We start from the raw sequence: 18,421 nt of genomic DNA on the forward strand, positions 1-18,421 counted from the left end.
AGATATTGAATTCACTATTAATTTGTTGTTGGGCACTTAACCCATATCTATTCCTCAGTATTATATGGCCCCTCCCGAGTTGAAGGAGTTGAAGGAACAGTTACAAGAATTGCTTGATAAGGGCTTCATTCGGCCCAGTATGTCACCTTGGGGTGCTCCAGTCTTGTTTGTGAAGAAAAAGGATGGTTCTATGCATATCACATTGATTATAGCTAGTTGAAAAAGTCACAGTGAAGAACCGATATCCTTTGCCTCATATTGATGACCTATTTGATTAGTTACAGGATGCCAGAGTGTTTTCCAAGATTGACTTGCGTTCAGGTTATCATCAGTTGAAGATTCGAAAGCCAGATATCCTAAAGACTGCTTTCAGGACTCGGTATGGTCATTACAAGTTCCTTGTCATGTCATTTGGGATGCCTAATGCCCCAGCAACATTTATTCATTTGATGCACAATGTATTTCGGCCTTATCTTGACTCATTCATTATTGTCTTTATTGACGACATTCTAGTGTACTCCCGGAGTCGGGATGAACATGAGCAACGCCGAAATATTAGATTCAGTGGCATTATTGGGTCAATGGTATCGAGTAAAGGGATCAAGGTGGACTCGAAGAAAGTGGAAGCAAGTGTAGGGTTAGCCTAGACCATCTTCAGCTATAGAGATCCAGAGCTTTCTTGGTTTGGCGAGGTATTATCATCGATTTGTTGAGGGATTTCATCTATTGCAGCATCTTCAGCTATAGAGATCCGGAGCTTTCTTGGTTTGGCGGGGTATTATCATCGATTTGTTGAGGGATTTCATCTATTGCAGCATCTATGACCAGGCTGACCTAGAAGGGTTCTCCATTCAGATGGACAGAGGAGTGTGAGGAGAGATTTCATAAGCTCAATATAGTTTTGAGTATAGCCCTAGTATTGGTATTGCCTTCAGGTTCGGAGTCTTATATAATTTATTGTGATGCGTCGCGAGTTGGCCTCGACACGGTGTTGATGCAGGACCGTAGGGTGATTACCTACACGTCTAGACAGCTGAAGGTGCATGATAAGAACTTTCCAGTCCACGACCTTGAGTTAGCTACTATTGTTCATGCTTTGAAGATTTGGAGGCACTATTTGTACAGTGTCCCTTGTGAGATCTATACTAATCACCAGAGTTTGCAGCATCTGTTCAAGCAGAAGGATCTTAATTTGCATTAGAGGAGGTGTTTAGAGCTGCGTAAGGACTATGATATCACCATTTTGTACCACCCGGGGAAGTCCAATATGGTGGCCGATGCTTTGAGTCGCCAGGAAGAGAATTTGGGGAGTTTAGCTTATCTACCAGTAGTAGAGAGGACCATGGCGTTGGATGTTCAGGACTTAGCCAGCTAGTTTGTGAGATTGGATATTTCTGAGCCGAGTCGAGTATTGGCTTGTGTGGTCTCTCGGTCTTCTCTTTATGATCTTATCAGGGAGCACCAGTATGATGACCCTCATCTGCTTGTCCTTAAGGACACGATCCAACACGGTGATGCTAAGGAGGTCACTATTGGGGATGATGGTGCATTAAGGATGCAGGGCAGGCTATGTGTGCCTAATATGGACGGTTTGCATGAGTTGATTCTCCAGGAGGCTCACAGTTCGCGGTACTCTATTTATCCTGGTGCCGCGAAAATGTACCAGGACTTAAGGCAGCATTACTGGTGGAGGAGGATGAAGAAAGACCTAGTGGAGTATGTTGCTTGGTGCCTAAAATTTCCAGCAGATGAAGTATGAGCATCAACAACCGGGTGGATTTCTCCAGAAGTTAGAGATTCTGGAGTGGAAATGGGAGTGGATCACTATAGATTTCGTTGTTGGACTCCCATGGACTCGGCGGAAGTTTGATGCATTATATGTGATTGTGGATAGGTTGTTTCCTTCCTGTGATGACTACCTATTCTTTCGAGCAGTTGGTTCGAGTTTATATCCGTGAGATTTTCAGACTTTATGGCGTGCTGGTATCTATCATCTCTGACCGGGGCATGCAGTTTAGATCACTATTTTGGAGGGCCGTACAATATGAGTTGGGTACTCGGGTGGAGTTGAGCACAACATTTCACCCTCAGACGGACGGGCAGTCCAAGTGTACTATTCAGAATTTTGAGGATATGCTTTGTGCGCGTGTGATGGAGTTTGTAGGTTCTTGTGATCCGTTCTTTCCACTTGTAGAGTTTGCCTACAACAATAGTTATTTGTCCAATATTCAGATGGCACCGTATGAGACTATGTATGGTAGGTGGTGTCGGTCCCTAGTAGGTTGGTTCGAGCCGGGCAAGGCCAGATTATTGCGAACGGACTTAGTTCAAGATGCCTTGGAGAAGATTAAGGTGATTCAAGATTGACTTTGCACAGCTCAGTCTAGGCAAAAGAGTTATGCGGGCTGGAAGGTTCACAATGTTGCATTCATGGTTGGAGGGTAGGTCTTGCTCTGGGTTTTGCCTATGAAAGGCGTTATGAGGTTTGGAAAGAGGGGAAAGCTGAGCCCAAGGTTTATTGGTCCCTTTGAGGTGTTGCGGAGAGTTGGGGAGGTTGCTTATGAGCTTGCCCTACCTCCAGCCTAGCAGGAGTTCATCTAGTATTTCATGTTTCGATGCTCCGAAGGTATCACGATGATCCGTCTCACGTGTTGGATTTCAGCTAAGTCTAATTGGACAAGGATATATCTTATGTTGAGGAGCCAATGGCTATTTTGGAAAAGCAGGTTCGAAAGCTGAGGTCAAAGAACATTACATCAGTAAATATTTAGTGTCGGGATCAGCCGATTGAGGAGGCGACTTGGGAGACTAATCAGGATATGCACAGTCATTATCCTTATCTTTTCACCAATTTAGGTACGTCTCTATGCTCGTTCGAGGACGAACGATTATTTTAAGAGGAGGAGGATGTAACGACCCGGCCGATTATTTTAAGATTTAGAGCCTCAAACCTCTATTAACCTCTTCCTCCGTATCTATTTCTGCTATTGTGACTTTCCGGGAGGGTTCGTTTTGGGTTTTGGAGTATTTTGGGGACACTCAGTCTCTAAATGGAAACCTAAGTCTTAAGATTTGGAGCATAGTCAGAACCGTGTGAAGACAACTCCGGAATGGAGTTCTGTCAATTTCGTTAGCTTTCTTGGGTGATTTTGGGCTTAGGGGTCTGTCCGAATATTATTTTGGAGGTCCGTAGCTCATTTAGGCTTGAAATGGTGAAAGTCAATTTTTGGAGTTTTGGACCGGTAGTGGAAATTTTGATATCAGGGTCAGAATTCGATTCCGGAAACTGGAGTAGGTCCGTAGTGTTGAATATGCCTTGTGTGCAAAATTTGAGGCCAATAGGACGTGGTTTGGTTGGTTTCGGCATCGGTTGTCGAATTTGGAAGTCTTAAGTTTCTTTAAGTTTGAATTTGAGGGTAATTCATGATTTTAGCATTGTTTGATGTGATTTGAGGGCGCAACTAAGTTTGTATGGTATTTTAGGACTTGTTGGTATATTTGGTTGAGGTTCCGGGGGCCTCGAGTGTGTTTCGGATGCTCAACGAATCATTTTGGACTTTGGAAAGATAGCAGATTTTTCTAGTTTTTGTTGCAGAAGTTTGTTCTTCGCATTCGCAAAGATTCTCCCGCGTTCGCGAAGATTATCCGGCGTTCGCGTAGAGGATTTGAGGGTGGCTAAGGATTTAGCCTTCGTGTTCGCGAAGTGGTCCACGCATTTGCGAAGTTAGGGAGAGTTTGGACTACGCATTCACGGTAGGTGTTACGCGTTCGCGAAGGAGAGTGGCCAGAAGGGGCTCCGGGATTGTAAGCCTATGTGATCGCGAAGTTCAGCACGCGTTCGTGAAGGGGTCTGCAAGTGAAGCTATGCATTCGCGATTGAGAAATATTTGGTCAATGAATTTTTGTTCAACACGAACGCGAGCGTTTGACCAGTTCGCGAAGAAGGGAGTACCTGGGCAGATATAAACTTTTAAAAATCGAGGTTAGCCATTTCTATCAAAACTTGAGTTTGGGAGCTCGGATTTGGACAAGAGTTTGAGGGATTTTTAGAGATATCAATTGGGTAATGATTCTTAACTTGATTTTGATTATATCCCACTAATCTTTCATTAATTTAATTATTTAATTTCGGAATTGGGGTGAAATTTTGGGAAACATGGAAAGAAGTTCTTCAACTAAGATTTTGAGTTTTGATTGGGATTTTGACATCGAACTTGGATAATTTTGGTACGAGTGAACTCGTGAGTGAATGGGTATTGATATTTGATAACTTTTACCCGATTCCGAGGCGTGGGTCCAGGAAGCCTTTTTTGGGTGTTTTTCTAATTTCTTGCCTAGCTTTGATTTCATTAGCTAGATTAGCTTTTTGTAGCTATATATATGTTATGTGGATTGTTATGGCTAGATTTGAGCCATTCAGGGTTGGATATTCGTGGAAAGAGCATTGTGACAGATTGGTTTGAGCTTGGTTCGAGGTAAGTGACTTGCATAACCTTGTATGGAGGAACTCCCCTTAGGATTTGATATTGTTTGATATGTAAGCGCTGTGTATAGTGAGGTGACGAGTATGTACACGGGCTATTTGTTGTAAAAATCCGTTTTTCACTAAGTCATAACATGTTTCTCTTTATTTGAACTACACTAGCATATGTAACCATCTTGTTTTGTTAGAATAACATGCCTACGCATTTTAACTGCCTATTTGAACTCTGTGCAGCATGTTTTAGTGAATTACCTGCTTTCTTTGCCTTGAACTTAGTCTAAACTGTAGGTTTTCTTGCTGTTTTCTATTGGTTGAGTTGCATTTTTACTTTGGCACTAAGGATGGTATTCCGAGAGATCCCCCTGCACTATATATTTACTTTGGGACTACGGAACGGTATTCGGAGAGATCCCCCAGCACTTCATATTTACTTTGGGACTACGGAACAGTATTCCGGGAGATCCCCCTACACATTTAAGTTTGGGACTACGGGACGGTATCCCGGGGGATCCTCTATTGTTATCACTGTGTTATAAGCTGTTGTCTTACATTGATTCTATTCCTGTTAGATTTTCGTATTTACTTTTATTGTGATATTTCATTCTGCCTTATTTCATTATATTTATACTAGTAGGGCCCTGATCTGATCTCGGCACTACTCGACCGAGGTTAGGCTTGACACTTACTAGTTACCATTGTGGTGCACTCATGCCCTTTCCTGCACATGTTTTTCATGTGCAGATCCAGGTTTATCGTACCGGCTTCATCACTAGTTGCAGTCGCTGCTGCTTATTGAAGACTTCAAGGTACATCTGCCCGCGCCCGCAAATCCTCGGAGTCCCCCTCTATCCCCCTTATGTTCCCTCTTTCTGTAGAAATGATGTATAGAACAATTAAGGCTTCTTAGTAGCTTGTGACTTGCGGGTTTCTGGGTTTTGGGAATTGTTTCAAACAATTTAGAAGTGATAATTGTATATGCCAAGTGTCATTCGGTTGCTTATTAGATATTTGTTACTATTAGTAGTTAGTGTTCATGCTTTTGTTTTATTTTCGCAAAGTATTAGGCTTACCTAGTCATAGAGACTAGGTGCCGTCAAGACGATTCATAGAGGGAGAAATTGGGTTGTGACAGAAAACTCGGGCCAATTTTCTCGGGGATATGGGTAGCTGGACTCTACACTCTCCTGCCTACCTAAGAGGTTGTTGGTGCAGTAGGAAACACTCCAGTATGAGACAAACTCTCGATTAAATCAACCATGTGAACCATTGCATCCTGAACAGTTGGCATAAAAAATAATGTAGGGAACTTGCGTTGGTACCTCTGGCTCAACATAATCATGAATTTGCTCCTCAATAGGAGCTACTGGTGGCTGCTTGTCTTTATTCGAGCGGGGGGGGGGGGCAGCTACAGCGCGTGCTGCACCCTTGCCTCTACCTCGGCCCCGACCTTTTGTGGCTCTCGCCTAGTGTAATGTCGCCTACTCAGCTGCACCAAATGAGTGCATCCTCATCATCCGTGAAGAATAGAAAAGCAAGGATTCAGACTTAGGGATAGCCAAATCTACAGGTGAGAAAATAAAAGAAAGATAGGCTTTTCCTAACAACCCTATAGCCTCTCGAAGATAAGCACAAACGTCTCCATACCGATCCGCAAGACTCTACTAAATTTGCTCAATACTGATGAGACCTAGAAAATCTAGTGGTCTAATACCAACTTGTCATGATCCAAGTTCTCACCGGAGCCTAGGCAAGGAAACAACCAACAAGCAAAAATAAACTTCAACAACAATATTAAATAGTCTCAAAATTGGATTATCATAAATAACTGAATACAAATAGCGATGCAACTAAAAACCATCCTAAAAACTAGTGTCACCGAGTATATGTGCCCTATAGAATGAGTAAATAAAAAATCCTAAACAAAAGCACAATAATATCCAAAGGATAAAACAGTAATAGCATGATATGAAGAGGGGATTTCACGGCCTGCGAACGGGACAACAATGCTACTTCAAAATCTCCAAAGGTCCAGATATGGATCTCTAGCAATCACCCCTACCAGTAGTACATCGATCAACACACAAAGTGTAGAGTATAGTGTGATTACCACCGACCCTATATACTCTATGAGTAGCAACCCCAACCTTAATAGCATCTCAAGAATATCAAGTTTAACTGTATCACATTAAGAGGAAAATAGATATGCTTTCAAAATAATTAGTTAAGACATCGACTTTAATGACATCAAATATCAAATAGCATGAGGAAAATGTAACTTTATGCCTGCATGACAAGTATTCATACCAAATCAACAATATCACAATTTAATCTTCAAGTAAACACAATCTCAGCACATACATAGTGGCCGGTACAAATACCCCACAATCATACTCTTAGCAAAACCATGGTTCCTGGATCAATGCCTTTGAATCATCAAATACACATAGACTCAACACTATACGTGTACCTGAAATAAAGCCTCTCACAAAGCACATATCAAGTGCCTGCACTCAAAGGATTATACCTGACTCTGAAGGGGCGGATCCTAGTCCAATTGCTGATCAAATAAAAGTCAATGATTAATATCACTCCACCCACTAAGGGACCTGATGCAAGCATTCTTCACAACCAATATCAACACGACTCTATGGCCTAGAATCAATCATCAATCCCCCCAGCCTTAATATGCCAACATCCTGCAATATCATAATCACAATACCACACAAAATATACCAAAGTGCCATAATCCAACTCAAACCAATTCCATACACACAAGGACACTATCAACTGAGATAACTACAAGAAATGCACAGATTTAGAGAAATAGCTCACAGATGTAATATCATGACTGAAAAATAAGACTATGGCTAGCAAATAGCTCGACATAACAAAAATAGCTCTATCATATCTGAAAATGATAAGAAATGGCCTAGGCATGATTTCCAGCATAAATAATAACTCACATAGTCAACAAGGATAAAAAAATACGTTATCAAAGAAATCATGATAGAAAAACAATGCATATAGTATTCTAGGATCTACTCAGATCGTGAATAATCACGGTGCGTACATATGTGCTCGTTACCTCGCATATGCGTCACACACTCCACGTATAGCAAACATCGCAACCTATAGGGAGATACCCTCAATCCAAGACTAGAAAAGATACTTACCTCAAATGCATGAGAATCAATACTCCAAAATTACCTTGCCTCTCGAATCGCCATCCGAACGGGTCAAATCTATATAAAAGAAACTCAATAACATTAAATAAGGCTATATGAATCAATTTCAGTCAATAAAATTTCGGTCTTAATCCAATTGTACAAAGTCAACCATAAAGTCAACCAGGGCTTGCTTTCGAGAACCTGATAAAAGTCATAAATCTTGACGACCCATTTGAATAAGAGTCCAAATATACAAGTCTCATCCATATCAAACTCCAAATCGGGGTTTAAATCTCATTTATTCACTCTCTAAATATTAGCATAAAACCCCCCCAAATTCCACCTTAAAATCCCATAATCTATGTATAATAATCCATGGGAAAAAAATATAACATCAAAATCAAGTAAAAAATCAGTTAACCTCAAAGTGATGATGAATTCTCCCCAAATATCTCCTCTAGCTGAGCTCCAAGATTCCAAATACTGAAAAATAGACTAAACCCTTGATTATAAATCTCCGCCCAACGATTATTGCATCTACGGACCAAATTGTTGCTTCTACGTCATTGCATCTATAGGAAAACTTCGTAGATATGCAACCCACTTAAAACACCGACCAGTCGCTTTTGTGGACAAACATCCGCTAATGCGGGGCTGTTGGTGCGTTCAATTTGCACTTCTGTACAAGCGCTTCTGAGTTGATAGTTCTGCATCGACGAATCCACTTTGTAGTCTAGTTCCTCTTTTGCAGACTCCTCCACACACCTGGTATCTCGCTCCTGCAGTCAAAGCTCCGCAGGTGCGACACAACAGAACCAGTTTCACCAACCTTTACATGAATGATCTTAAATACATCTGAAACACCCCCGAGCCTTATCAACAAGTTCCAAAACATGACACAGACCTACTTGAGGTCTCAAATCACATAAAATTACATCAAAACCACAAATCACACCTCGATTCAAGCTTAATGAACTAATCAAATTTCTAACTTCCAAGCTCACGTCGAACCACATCTAACCAACTCAGAATGACCCCAAATTTTGCACACAAATCATAATTTACCACACGAACCTATCTCAAGGTTCGAAATCTCAAACATACCTCGATAACCACAAAGTCAACTATGAATCAAACTTATCAATTCTCCGAATCTTCAAATTTTTAACTTTCGATAATTAAAGCCAAAATATGCTAGAAACCTCCAAATCCCAAATCTAAAAATACATCTAAGTCCAAAATCACCATATAAACCTATTGGGACCAAGAGAATTCCATTCCGAGATCTTTTTTTATAAAAGTCAAACCTTAGTCAACTTTTAAAGCTTAAGCTTCCAACAATGTAATTTAGTGTTCTAATTTACTCCAAGTCCTTCCCAAATCCAAACAACCATCACCAAAAGTCACAAAGCAACAAACAAGTATGGGAAGACTCAAATAGGGAATGGACCTTAAATACACACAACAAGCGACCAGATCATTATAATATCATTGTGAGTATTACTGAGAATCTGAATGAAAGATTGATTGGGGATGCCACTACGGGGGAGGTGAAGAACCTAGGGTTGAATGAATGACTCCATTATTCTTTCAAGAGTATTGATCAATTATCTCAAATGAGGTGTTTCAAGTTGTGAAGAGCCTTTTCATCATTGTTTTCATCCCGGAATAGGACTTTGAATATAAGTTAGTACCAATTAGTCTTTGCACTACAATTTATACAATTACGGAAAAGGTATTGGCTAATAGGATGAAGCCTTTTTTAAAGCATGTAATTTTCCCTAATCAGGTAGTTTTTGTTACTAAAAGACAAATCATTGATAATTTGGTATTAGTACATGAATTTATGAGATTATTTGGAACTATAAAGAAAGGAAAAAAATAACTTCATGGCGATTAAGCTAGATATGTCAATAGCATATAATCGGGTAGAATGAGGCTATGAGAAGCAAATGATGATCTATATGGGATTTATTCTACGTCCTTTTTATTTAACCTAAATGTAAAGATAATAAGTGATGTAATCCCATCAAGAGGGCTAAGGCAAGGTGAATCCCATTTATCATAACATTTTATTATTTGTGCGGACGGGTTGTCTGCGTTGTTGAAACAAGATGAGGAGCAAAATATACTAACGAGATTAAAGTTGGTTAGGAATAGGCCTTCAGTCTCACACCTGTTATTTGTAGATGACTCTTTCATATTCCGTGAAGCTTCGATACAAAGTGCAGTTAAAATTCAAAAGTGTATGAAAGGTTTTCTGGACAGCTTACTAACAATGGTAGATCTGCAGTCTTCTTTAGCAAAAATGTTGAAAGCCAAGAGTGGAAAGAGATTTGTAATATACTAAGAAATATGACAATATATACCAATGGAATGTAATTGGATCTGCTAGTAGTAGTTAGAATATCAAAGAGGGAGTTGCTGTCCTTTATCAAGGATAAAGTTTGGGCTAAAATAAAGGATGGGAAAGGACATTTTTAAGAACTATTATTGAAATCGGTTCTTTCAATTAGACGCACTAATGCCTTGACATGCTTTATTATTCTAGATGGATTGTTTAAAGAGATCACATCTTTGTTTATTAAATTTTGATGGGGGAAAGATGAGGGGATACAAAAATTGCATCTAAAGAAATGGGAGAGACTTTGTGATTCCAAAAGCAAAGGGGGCTTGGGATTATGAGACTTGAAAGCCTTCAATATGGCCTTATTATCCAAAAACAACATGTACATGGTTGAATAATCAGGAGTCATTGATGGCCCACGTGCTGAAAAGCAAATAGTTTCTAGATTGTTCTTTTATGAATGCTGAACTAAAAGGATCTTCCTCATGTATATGGAGAGGTTTAATATGGAAAAAGAGCTTATACAAAATTAGTAAGATATAATATAGCTGATGGTGCTCTAATGAATGTGTGGACTGACTCATGACTCATGGCTTCCTGAGAATGATGGTGCTCTAAGATTATATATTTGATTGATAGTGAGAGATCAATTTGAAAAGTAAATGTGGTTAATGATTTATTTTGTGAGGATGACATAAGAGTTATTCTTTTCATTCTCTTGTATCGATCAGATAGTAAAGATAAGGTCATATGGCATTTCACCAAGTCTGTAACTTATAAAGTATGATTACGATACCACTTAGAAAAATCTTCTTTAGAGGCACAAGAGGGAAGAAATAGTAGAATTGATTCGAGTAGTCAATCATTCCCAAATACCCTATTGGTTGAATTTATGGAAAATAAATATTAAAAATAAGCTAAAATATTTCTTGAGAAAGTGTGTGATGAATGATTTACATGTTAAAAGTGTGTTAGCAAAGAGGCTAAGCCTACAAGATGCTATATGTAATGTTTGTGGGTTGGAAGAAGAAACCGTTGAACATATGTTCTTTTGCTGTTGGAAAATAAAACTTGTGTTGTAGCCTGATATACATAGAATTAATAATTTTTCAAAGTGGTGGTATGATATTTTTCGGAATGTTAAAAAAATTTCAGAATCAATGAACATATTGAACTTTTCTGTATATCTAATGTGATTTTTTTTGAAAAGCAAAAAATAGTTGATCTTTTAATAGTGAAATGTGGGATGTGCCTAATATTGTGTCACAAGCATTATTTGATTATCATGAATATAAAAAAATTTACCCAATAATTACTCCTAAAAATAATATATCTTTGATTGATGAGAAACTAATAATATATCTTTGATTGATGAGAAACTAACCATTTGCCAAGATGAATTTTTTTTATAGATGCAAGTGTGCAAACATATTCAGGAAAATCAAGTATTAGTATGGTGGAAAATAATATTAGTGGGATGTGTAATGATGCGAACAGTTGTTTCGAGCTTAGCATATCGATTGGTGGTTTGAGACCTTCAGTAGTTTCACTTTATGCATTATGACTTATACGTATAGTTGGTTTTAGTTTTCGAGAAGTTCGGTGTTGATTTGGGAGAATAATTCTCAATTCAGAAGCTTTAAGTTGGATGAGTTGACCAATGTTTTACTTTTAAGTAAATGACTTCAGAATTAGAATTTGAAGCTTCATATAGGTTTGTAAGGCTATTTAAAACTTGAACGTACATACGGGTTGAGTATCGGATGGTCCGGGAACGATTCATCGCTTATTATCAGAAGTTAGCATTTTGAAGATTTTGGTATTAGCTAAGTTTGACTTGGAGGGGACTTTGGAGTTATCAAACTCTAGGTGGTGTTCCAGGACCTCGGATATGTTTATTTAGTTGATTGGAACTTGTGTATGAAGTTTGGTTGTGATCCGGAATGCCTAAGAGTTATTCGGATGCGCTCGAGGAAATTTGAAATTTGAAAGTTGAAAGTTAAAAAAAGTATTTTGATCATCGATTCGTGGTTTTGATACAATTCGTGGCATTTTGAGCCTTCAGATAACTTTGGATAAGGTATGGGGACTTGTTGGTATGATTGGATGGGGGTCCCGGGGGTCTCAAATGTATTTCAGGATGGTTTCGGGTAATCTCCCTTTGATTTGCAGCTGCTGGTTGCAGCGTCGCAATTGTGAAGGGTGATCTAGAGTTGGGGGATGAAGTACTTCGCGATAGCGGATAGTGATTCGCGTTCGTGTAGTGGCCTGGGATGGGACTCCGCGTTTGTATGTTGAGGACCGCATTTGCATAAGGGTTGAAGCTGGGCTGGGTGAGTTGGTCTTCTTGACTGCGAAGACGTTCCACATTCGCGATGAAGGGGGACGTTCACATTTCGCGATCGTGCAAGGTTAGACATGATCGTGTAACCTATTTTGGTCAGCAAGTTTTTTTCTTCGCGATCGCAGGGCTTTTGACCGTGATTATGATGGGTAATTTCTGGTAGTGTATAAGAATACAAATCAGGACTTAGCTTATTTTTATCTCATTTCTGTCATTGGAGTTGATTTTGGGGCGATTTCGAAGGGGATTTTCCGTCATATATCACAAGGTAAGTGATTCCTACTTATTGTGAGCTAAATACATGGACAATATATGAATTTGAACATGAAAATTTGTAGAAATTATAGGATTTTGGAAGAAATCGTAGAAATGGTATTTTTGAGTTTTGACCATGAAATTGGACATGGAATTGGAAATAAATTATATATTTGATTTCCTGGAACTATGGGTAGTATTTGGAATCTGGGCGCGTGGGCCCGGGGACGTCCCTGGGTTTGACTTTGTTGACTTTTGTGTAGAGTTGGGAATTGCTTCTATAAGATTAAATTACAAGTCTTTGAGCATATTTAGATTGGTTTGCACGTTCTTTGACTAGTTTCGGATCGTTTGGCATTGGTTTGAGGTATTAGAGAGGTGTTGGAGCCGGTTATCGAATTTCTGAGCGAGGTAAGTCTCCTGTCTAATCTTGTAAGAGAAAATTTATCCTGTAGTTGCTATATTTGTTACGTGCTACATATTATAGGAGTGTTCTTGCATATGCTAGAATTCTTGATTAGGTCCGGGTAGATTTAGACTCATGACATGCTTTAATTGTATTATTTGAGTTATTCTTGCATGATTACATGCCTTAATTATCATACTTAGCCTGAGACTGGACTTGTATAGAGTATCGAACCTTGTTATCTTAAATCCTAGACGAGCTACTCAGTTAGTCGTGGAACTTATACTTTCTTTTATAAATTTAACCTGCGTTGTACGAAATTATCAAAAGCGTTTCTTGAATTTCATCACTCACACATATATTCGTGATTGGGGCTAGTGACCCATCAAGTTTCACTATTCCTATGGGATCGGTCTGAATGCCTCAGCGGTACTATTATGGATCGGGTCATACAACCTTGACAGTATTATGAGATGCATATATGGATCGGGTCGTACGACCTCGATAGTGTACACTTTTATTATTGGAGCAGGCCGTATGCCACGATAGGATATTGTGCCCTTACTCTTATGGAATCGAGCTATTCACTTCGGCAGAATCATGCGTAATATTCGATAAGAAGTCAACCTCGTTGACGACCAATTTTAACCCTTTTTTTAATTAATTTTTTTCACGCTTATTGATCAACAATATGTAATAAGGTATTTTAAATTTAGTATCTATTTTCCTCAAGTATAAATAATATTTTAGGTAATAATAAGTATAATAATTAACAATATTAATTATATAATTATAATAATTTGATCTTAAGTAATTACAATTATACCAGCTTTATCACTTTAATTAATTAGCTTTATAATTTAAAATGTGAATATTTTAATTTTTTAAATTATTTTGATAACAAAATTATCTTAGTTAGTTAATAATACATTCATTAATTACATTTTTTTTATGTTTATTGTAATTAAATAAGTTTAATTAATTTTATTATTAAAAGGGGGGAGGTTTTTTTTTAATTGAAGTGGCTATGAGATAAATTCCTATTTCAGCTCAAATACCCAACTAATTGGCCAAAAACATTAGCCCAATGCCCCTGTCCCTGTCCTATTTGGCCACTACCCGTCCCCTTTGGCCATCCTCATCACTCCCCCTCCACCAATCACACCACGCCTCGTTACCCCTCCAAAGCCAGTCACATAAAAGAAAATCCATTAGGATTGTTGATTAAATTAATCAATGGTCCAAATATATCATAACTTTCCTTATTTTAAACCCTCAAGCTCATTTATCTCAATTGTTAGATCAGAATAATCCAATGGCCCCCGATTTATCCTCATGAATATTTTACTCTCATTGTTTACCGTAAAAATAGTAATAACAATTAAATTTGTTGATGGAACTCAAAAAATATGTGATTTATTTTTATGCTAGTTATTAAGCAGTTGATGCTAGATATGTGAAGATAAAAGATGAAATGCGAGCTAAAATGTATTTATAATCGAACCAATGGGTTAGCTATTCTGGCCTCGGACTGATCAATGAGGAGCCTTGAGGTCGATGCCTGGGCTCGGGTTCAAGCTATCGGGGATAATCCGGAAAGGGCTAACAGTTAGGATATAATTAAAGGAGGCTCTGTATAGCCAATGACAAGCAATAAATGAAGAACAAGTATGAACGTAATAAATATGAGCAATGATACCGAGAGAGAATATGTTAGAGAGAAAAGAAAGGGTTCTTGTATATCTCGTGTAGAATAGTTGGAGCCACAGAGTTTACAAAGTGCCAAGGATCCCCCTTATATAGGAGGGAAAATACCAACACAGTACAAGATATATTAATGATAAAGAAAGCGGGATGAGACAACTGACTAGCTTCATTATGTGGGCACAGACCAGCTTTAGACTAGCCTGATAGACTTAACCGGCCCCGGCTGCATTCTTCGGGAACTCCCCATGCCCGTTGGGGTCTCGACCAACATTATCCCCAGGCCGGGTGTCGATAGATCTCGAGGGGGAGGGTATTCGGTTCGTGATATCGAGCCTCAGAGGTGACCTCCCAAAATGACTTATTAACGAGAAATTGGTTCCCTCGATTTCAACGTATACAGATAGTCCCCGTGTTTCTTAGAGAGAAGCGACAAGAAACGATTTTGACATCCCACTCTTTGGACTTCCTGTAATGACGTCGTGTTGATGACGCAAGCCTCCATGATTACTGAAACATTTCGTCATTTCGCTTTTCTAGGACCATTCATCAAGTTGCGATTTCTCATCTACAGAGCCATAATGTCGTCGTCGATTCAGCTCCCATGGACGCATTGAATGTGCCTGTCATTATGTTTTTTGAGGGCGATAATAGTGTCGTCAGTTACGTTACCCCTCTTTCTACAAATAGGGGTCTCTTGGGATCAACCTTTTACCCAAGTACCTTTCCATACCTATCCATTCCTCATTTCTCGCTATCTTTATTCTTTGTTGTTCACCATGTTTGGGGCCATGGCCTCAAGATTTTATGGCGATATCGAGCATGCAACGGCCTATCTTTCTGACCTTTTCTGGTCGAGCGAGAACATGCTGTTTTGTTGTTGTTGTCTCCGTCGGCTCGGGACGACAAAGCAGAGGACTAATTTCCTTAGACCTGGGGAAATATTTGGATTATATATCGCTGCTCAAGCGGGGGCTCGGATTATACACCACTGCTCACCTTCTTCCCCCGGCTTGGTGCATTACATCCCTTTTGGATTCCTTGGGGTGTGGCGGCACTATCTATTAAGTAATGCCTCCCATGCCGGGGCAACGTCTCATGAAGTGGCTTTACAGTAATAGCCTGGCAAAATCCATACTAGCCAGATTTTTCACCCAGCCACTTCTTCATTCCTTCTTGCCTTTTCCGCATCACTTTGCTCTTCTCAATTGCTTTCCCCTTCGTCGTCTCTCCCTTTGAAGATGCCATTTCAAGGAATCGAGATAAGACTCTCGAGGGGATTGTTCTTGGAAGATATTGTCTTTGAGGACGCGTGCTTGAGGAGATGGTATCGAAAATGTTGCTATTGAGGACGCACCTTTGAGAATAGGCTAGGTTCTTAGGCTTTTATTGTATGTACACCCTTCTGCTTCTTTGTTCCTGTGTAAGGACCCCTCGTGGGCTTTTATAATCATATGTAAGGACCCCTTGCGGGATTTTGTAATGGAATATTTCATGAATACAAAGATTTTCCCCGATTTGTCTTCTATGCTTGCTGCATTCTTTTATGTTTGTGGAGACTCTGAATGCATGACTCTGGCTGTTGTTGCTAATACCGAACTCGGATGCGAGTATACCTTCCGGACTTTGGTTGATAAAACAGATTCACACAGAATCCTTTGTGATCCCTCGGATCGAACCTGAATAGGGTCTATAGACTCGGATCGCCAGGACCTTGATTTCGAGTAATGAGAATAATGTTTCAGGCCTTGGAATCATGAATTACTAGTTAAACTCCGTGGTAACCTTTGAGAAGATATTTTCTTGGGGGGCCATGGATGGGGGCTGCCTTTGATTTCTTGAGGACAGTACCCAAGCGGAGATTCGTTCAAACTCGAACCACCTAGAAAAATGTGCGTTGGGCTTAGTGTGAATAGCCTTATGGTGCTGTAAATAGATTTTGAAAGAGGGCCTGTCTGATCTTGGACGGTACCTGGGGCCAAGCCCATACGGGTGGAGTTCAAATGCTTATTTCCTTGGAGCTTAATTCCCCCGAGGTCGAGTATCACCTCGGGTCTTGTCATGATGCTATTGGCTTCCTAGAGTCTACACTTCTCTTAGATAGAGATCCTTGAGGTCGGGTACCACTTCGGTGTTGGCAAAGGCATCATCGGCTCCTTGGAGCCTAGCCTTGTCTTGATGGAGGTCCTCGAGGTCGGGTACCCCCTCGGGACTAGTGATAGTGCTATTGGCTTCTTGGAGCCTAACCTTGTTCTGATGGAGGTCCTCAAGGTCGGATACTACCTCGGGACTGGAGAGGGTGTTATCGGTTAGTGTTCTCAACCGGCTTTAAGGTAGGCGAATTGTCACCGTTTTTTCCATACATAAATAGGGTTGTTTTTGCATTTTCGGGGGTTACCCCATTTAGTTGTCCTTCTCTTTCTGTGCCAGCCTTTCAGTACTCCAGCACTAACGCATCTGCACATATTTCTACTTTTTAGTTCTCTAATTTTGTTACCATCACAGTGGCTGTGTCGGGGTTTGTCCGATAGGGAGGGGAGAGCTCCGCCTCCGGTCTTCAGGATCATCGAGGTTTGTTGAATTTGTGGTGTCGATCGATTATGCCTTTCATTGCTGTTGTCGAGAAAAATGGAGGCCGAGTATGGATGAGTTGCTCGTCCGTGTGCAGACCGCTAACATTATACCGGAGGAGCTCATGCCATTCACCGAGGAATGGAGCTATACTCGTAAATGGTGCATATCGTGCTTTATCAGTTCTTTCTATAGCAAAATCTGGTTTCATAATCATGCCTTCCTCTCTTCTTCTACAACAGCTTCATAGGCGTCGGGCGACGTTCATGATCTGTCGGACTAGGTCCGAGAATTAGCGACCCACTCGACCTGTGAGGGACGCGAGTGGCGAGCTTTGTCCCGAGGTAGGTGGGAAGCAAAATACCATGGCGAGCGTTGTGCTCTTCATTCCTTGCTATCACTTTTCTTTTTCGTTGACGGCATTTCAGGAGATACTAGAAACCCAGGGTCACATACATCGAGTAACCGTGCTTTGACCAGAGCAATCTCTTTCAAGACTGAAGGGACTGGATTGGCTGGTGTGCATTCGGCCTTCGTGGAAGCCCAGCGGCTTCACTTTGTGGTGAGTTTTTGCACAGGTTTTTCGAGCCTTGCACCTTTCTTTCCTTACTAAGTTTTCTTTTGCAGGCATCCGACAAGCTCGAGTACGGGCTGCTTCGTTGTGAAGCCAGGCTGTGGAAAGATATGGATAAGGAGAGATCCTTGAGGCTCCTTTATGATGAAAAAGAGGTCAAGTTGGTGCATTTTGCAGTGTGACGCGAGCCGAAACTTAAACTGCGAAAACCACCGGAAGGAGCGGGTAGTTTTCTATCCCGAATGAGTGTGCATTCTGCCTTCTGGATCCTGGGGCTAATTCTTAGTTTATTTCAGTTGTAGAAAAAGACGGAGGCCCTGGAACACCTTCGAGGTGAAGTCGGCTAAGCCAGGTGTGAGCGTGACGAGTTGAAAGCTCGGGCGGAGGCTCAGGCTTTAGGGGGGATGAATGCTCTGGCCAAAGTTCCTGCTTTTGAAGCTCAACTTCGCCTAGCTCGCGAAAGGGCTTTGTCTTAGACAGTAATGATTTTGGAGCTCGAGTCCGAGCTTTCAAAAGTTGGGGCTGAGGTCGTTGCTGCCCGGGTAGAAGCTGCAATGAGCCGAACTGAGG

At 40.4% G+C, this 18,421-nt stretch overlaps 1 protein-coding gene across 1 annotated transcript in view; it reads left to right on the forward strand.

The window, feature by feature from the left end:
- Positions 1-18,033, forward strand: part of LOC142170271 (uncharacterized) — a 61,246-nt gene extending 43,213 nt beyond the window's left edge. The window contains exons 2-3 of the mRNA XM_075232141.1: positions 17,706-17,839; positions 17,905-18,033. Of these exons, the coding sequence (XP_075088242.1) occupies positions 17,706-17,839; positions 17,905-18,033 (263 nt within the window). The remainder of the gene's footprint in view (positions 1-17,705; positions 17,840-17,904) is intronic.
- The last annotated feature ends 388 nt before the right edge of the window (positions 18,034-18,421 follow it).

Source organism: Nicotiana tabacum, chromosome 16 (assembly GCF_000715075.1).
Source record: "Nicotiana tabacum cultivar K326 chromosome 16, ASM71507v2, whole genome shotgun sequence".
Lineage (NCBI taxonomy): Eukaryota > Viridiplantae > Streptophyta > Magnoliopsida > Solanales > Solanaceae > Nicotiana > Nicotiana tabacum.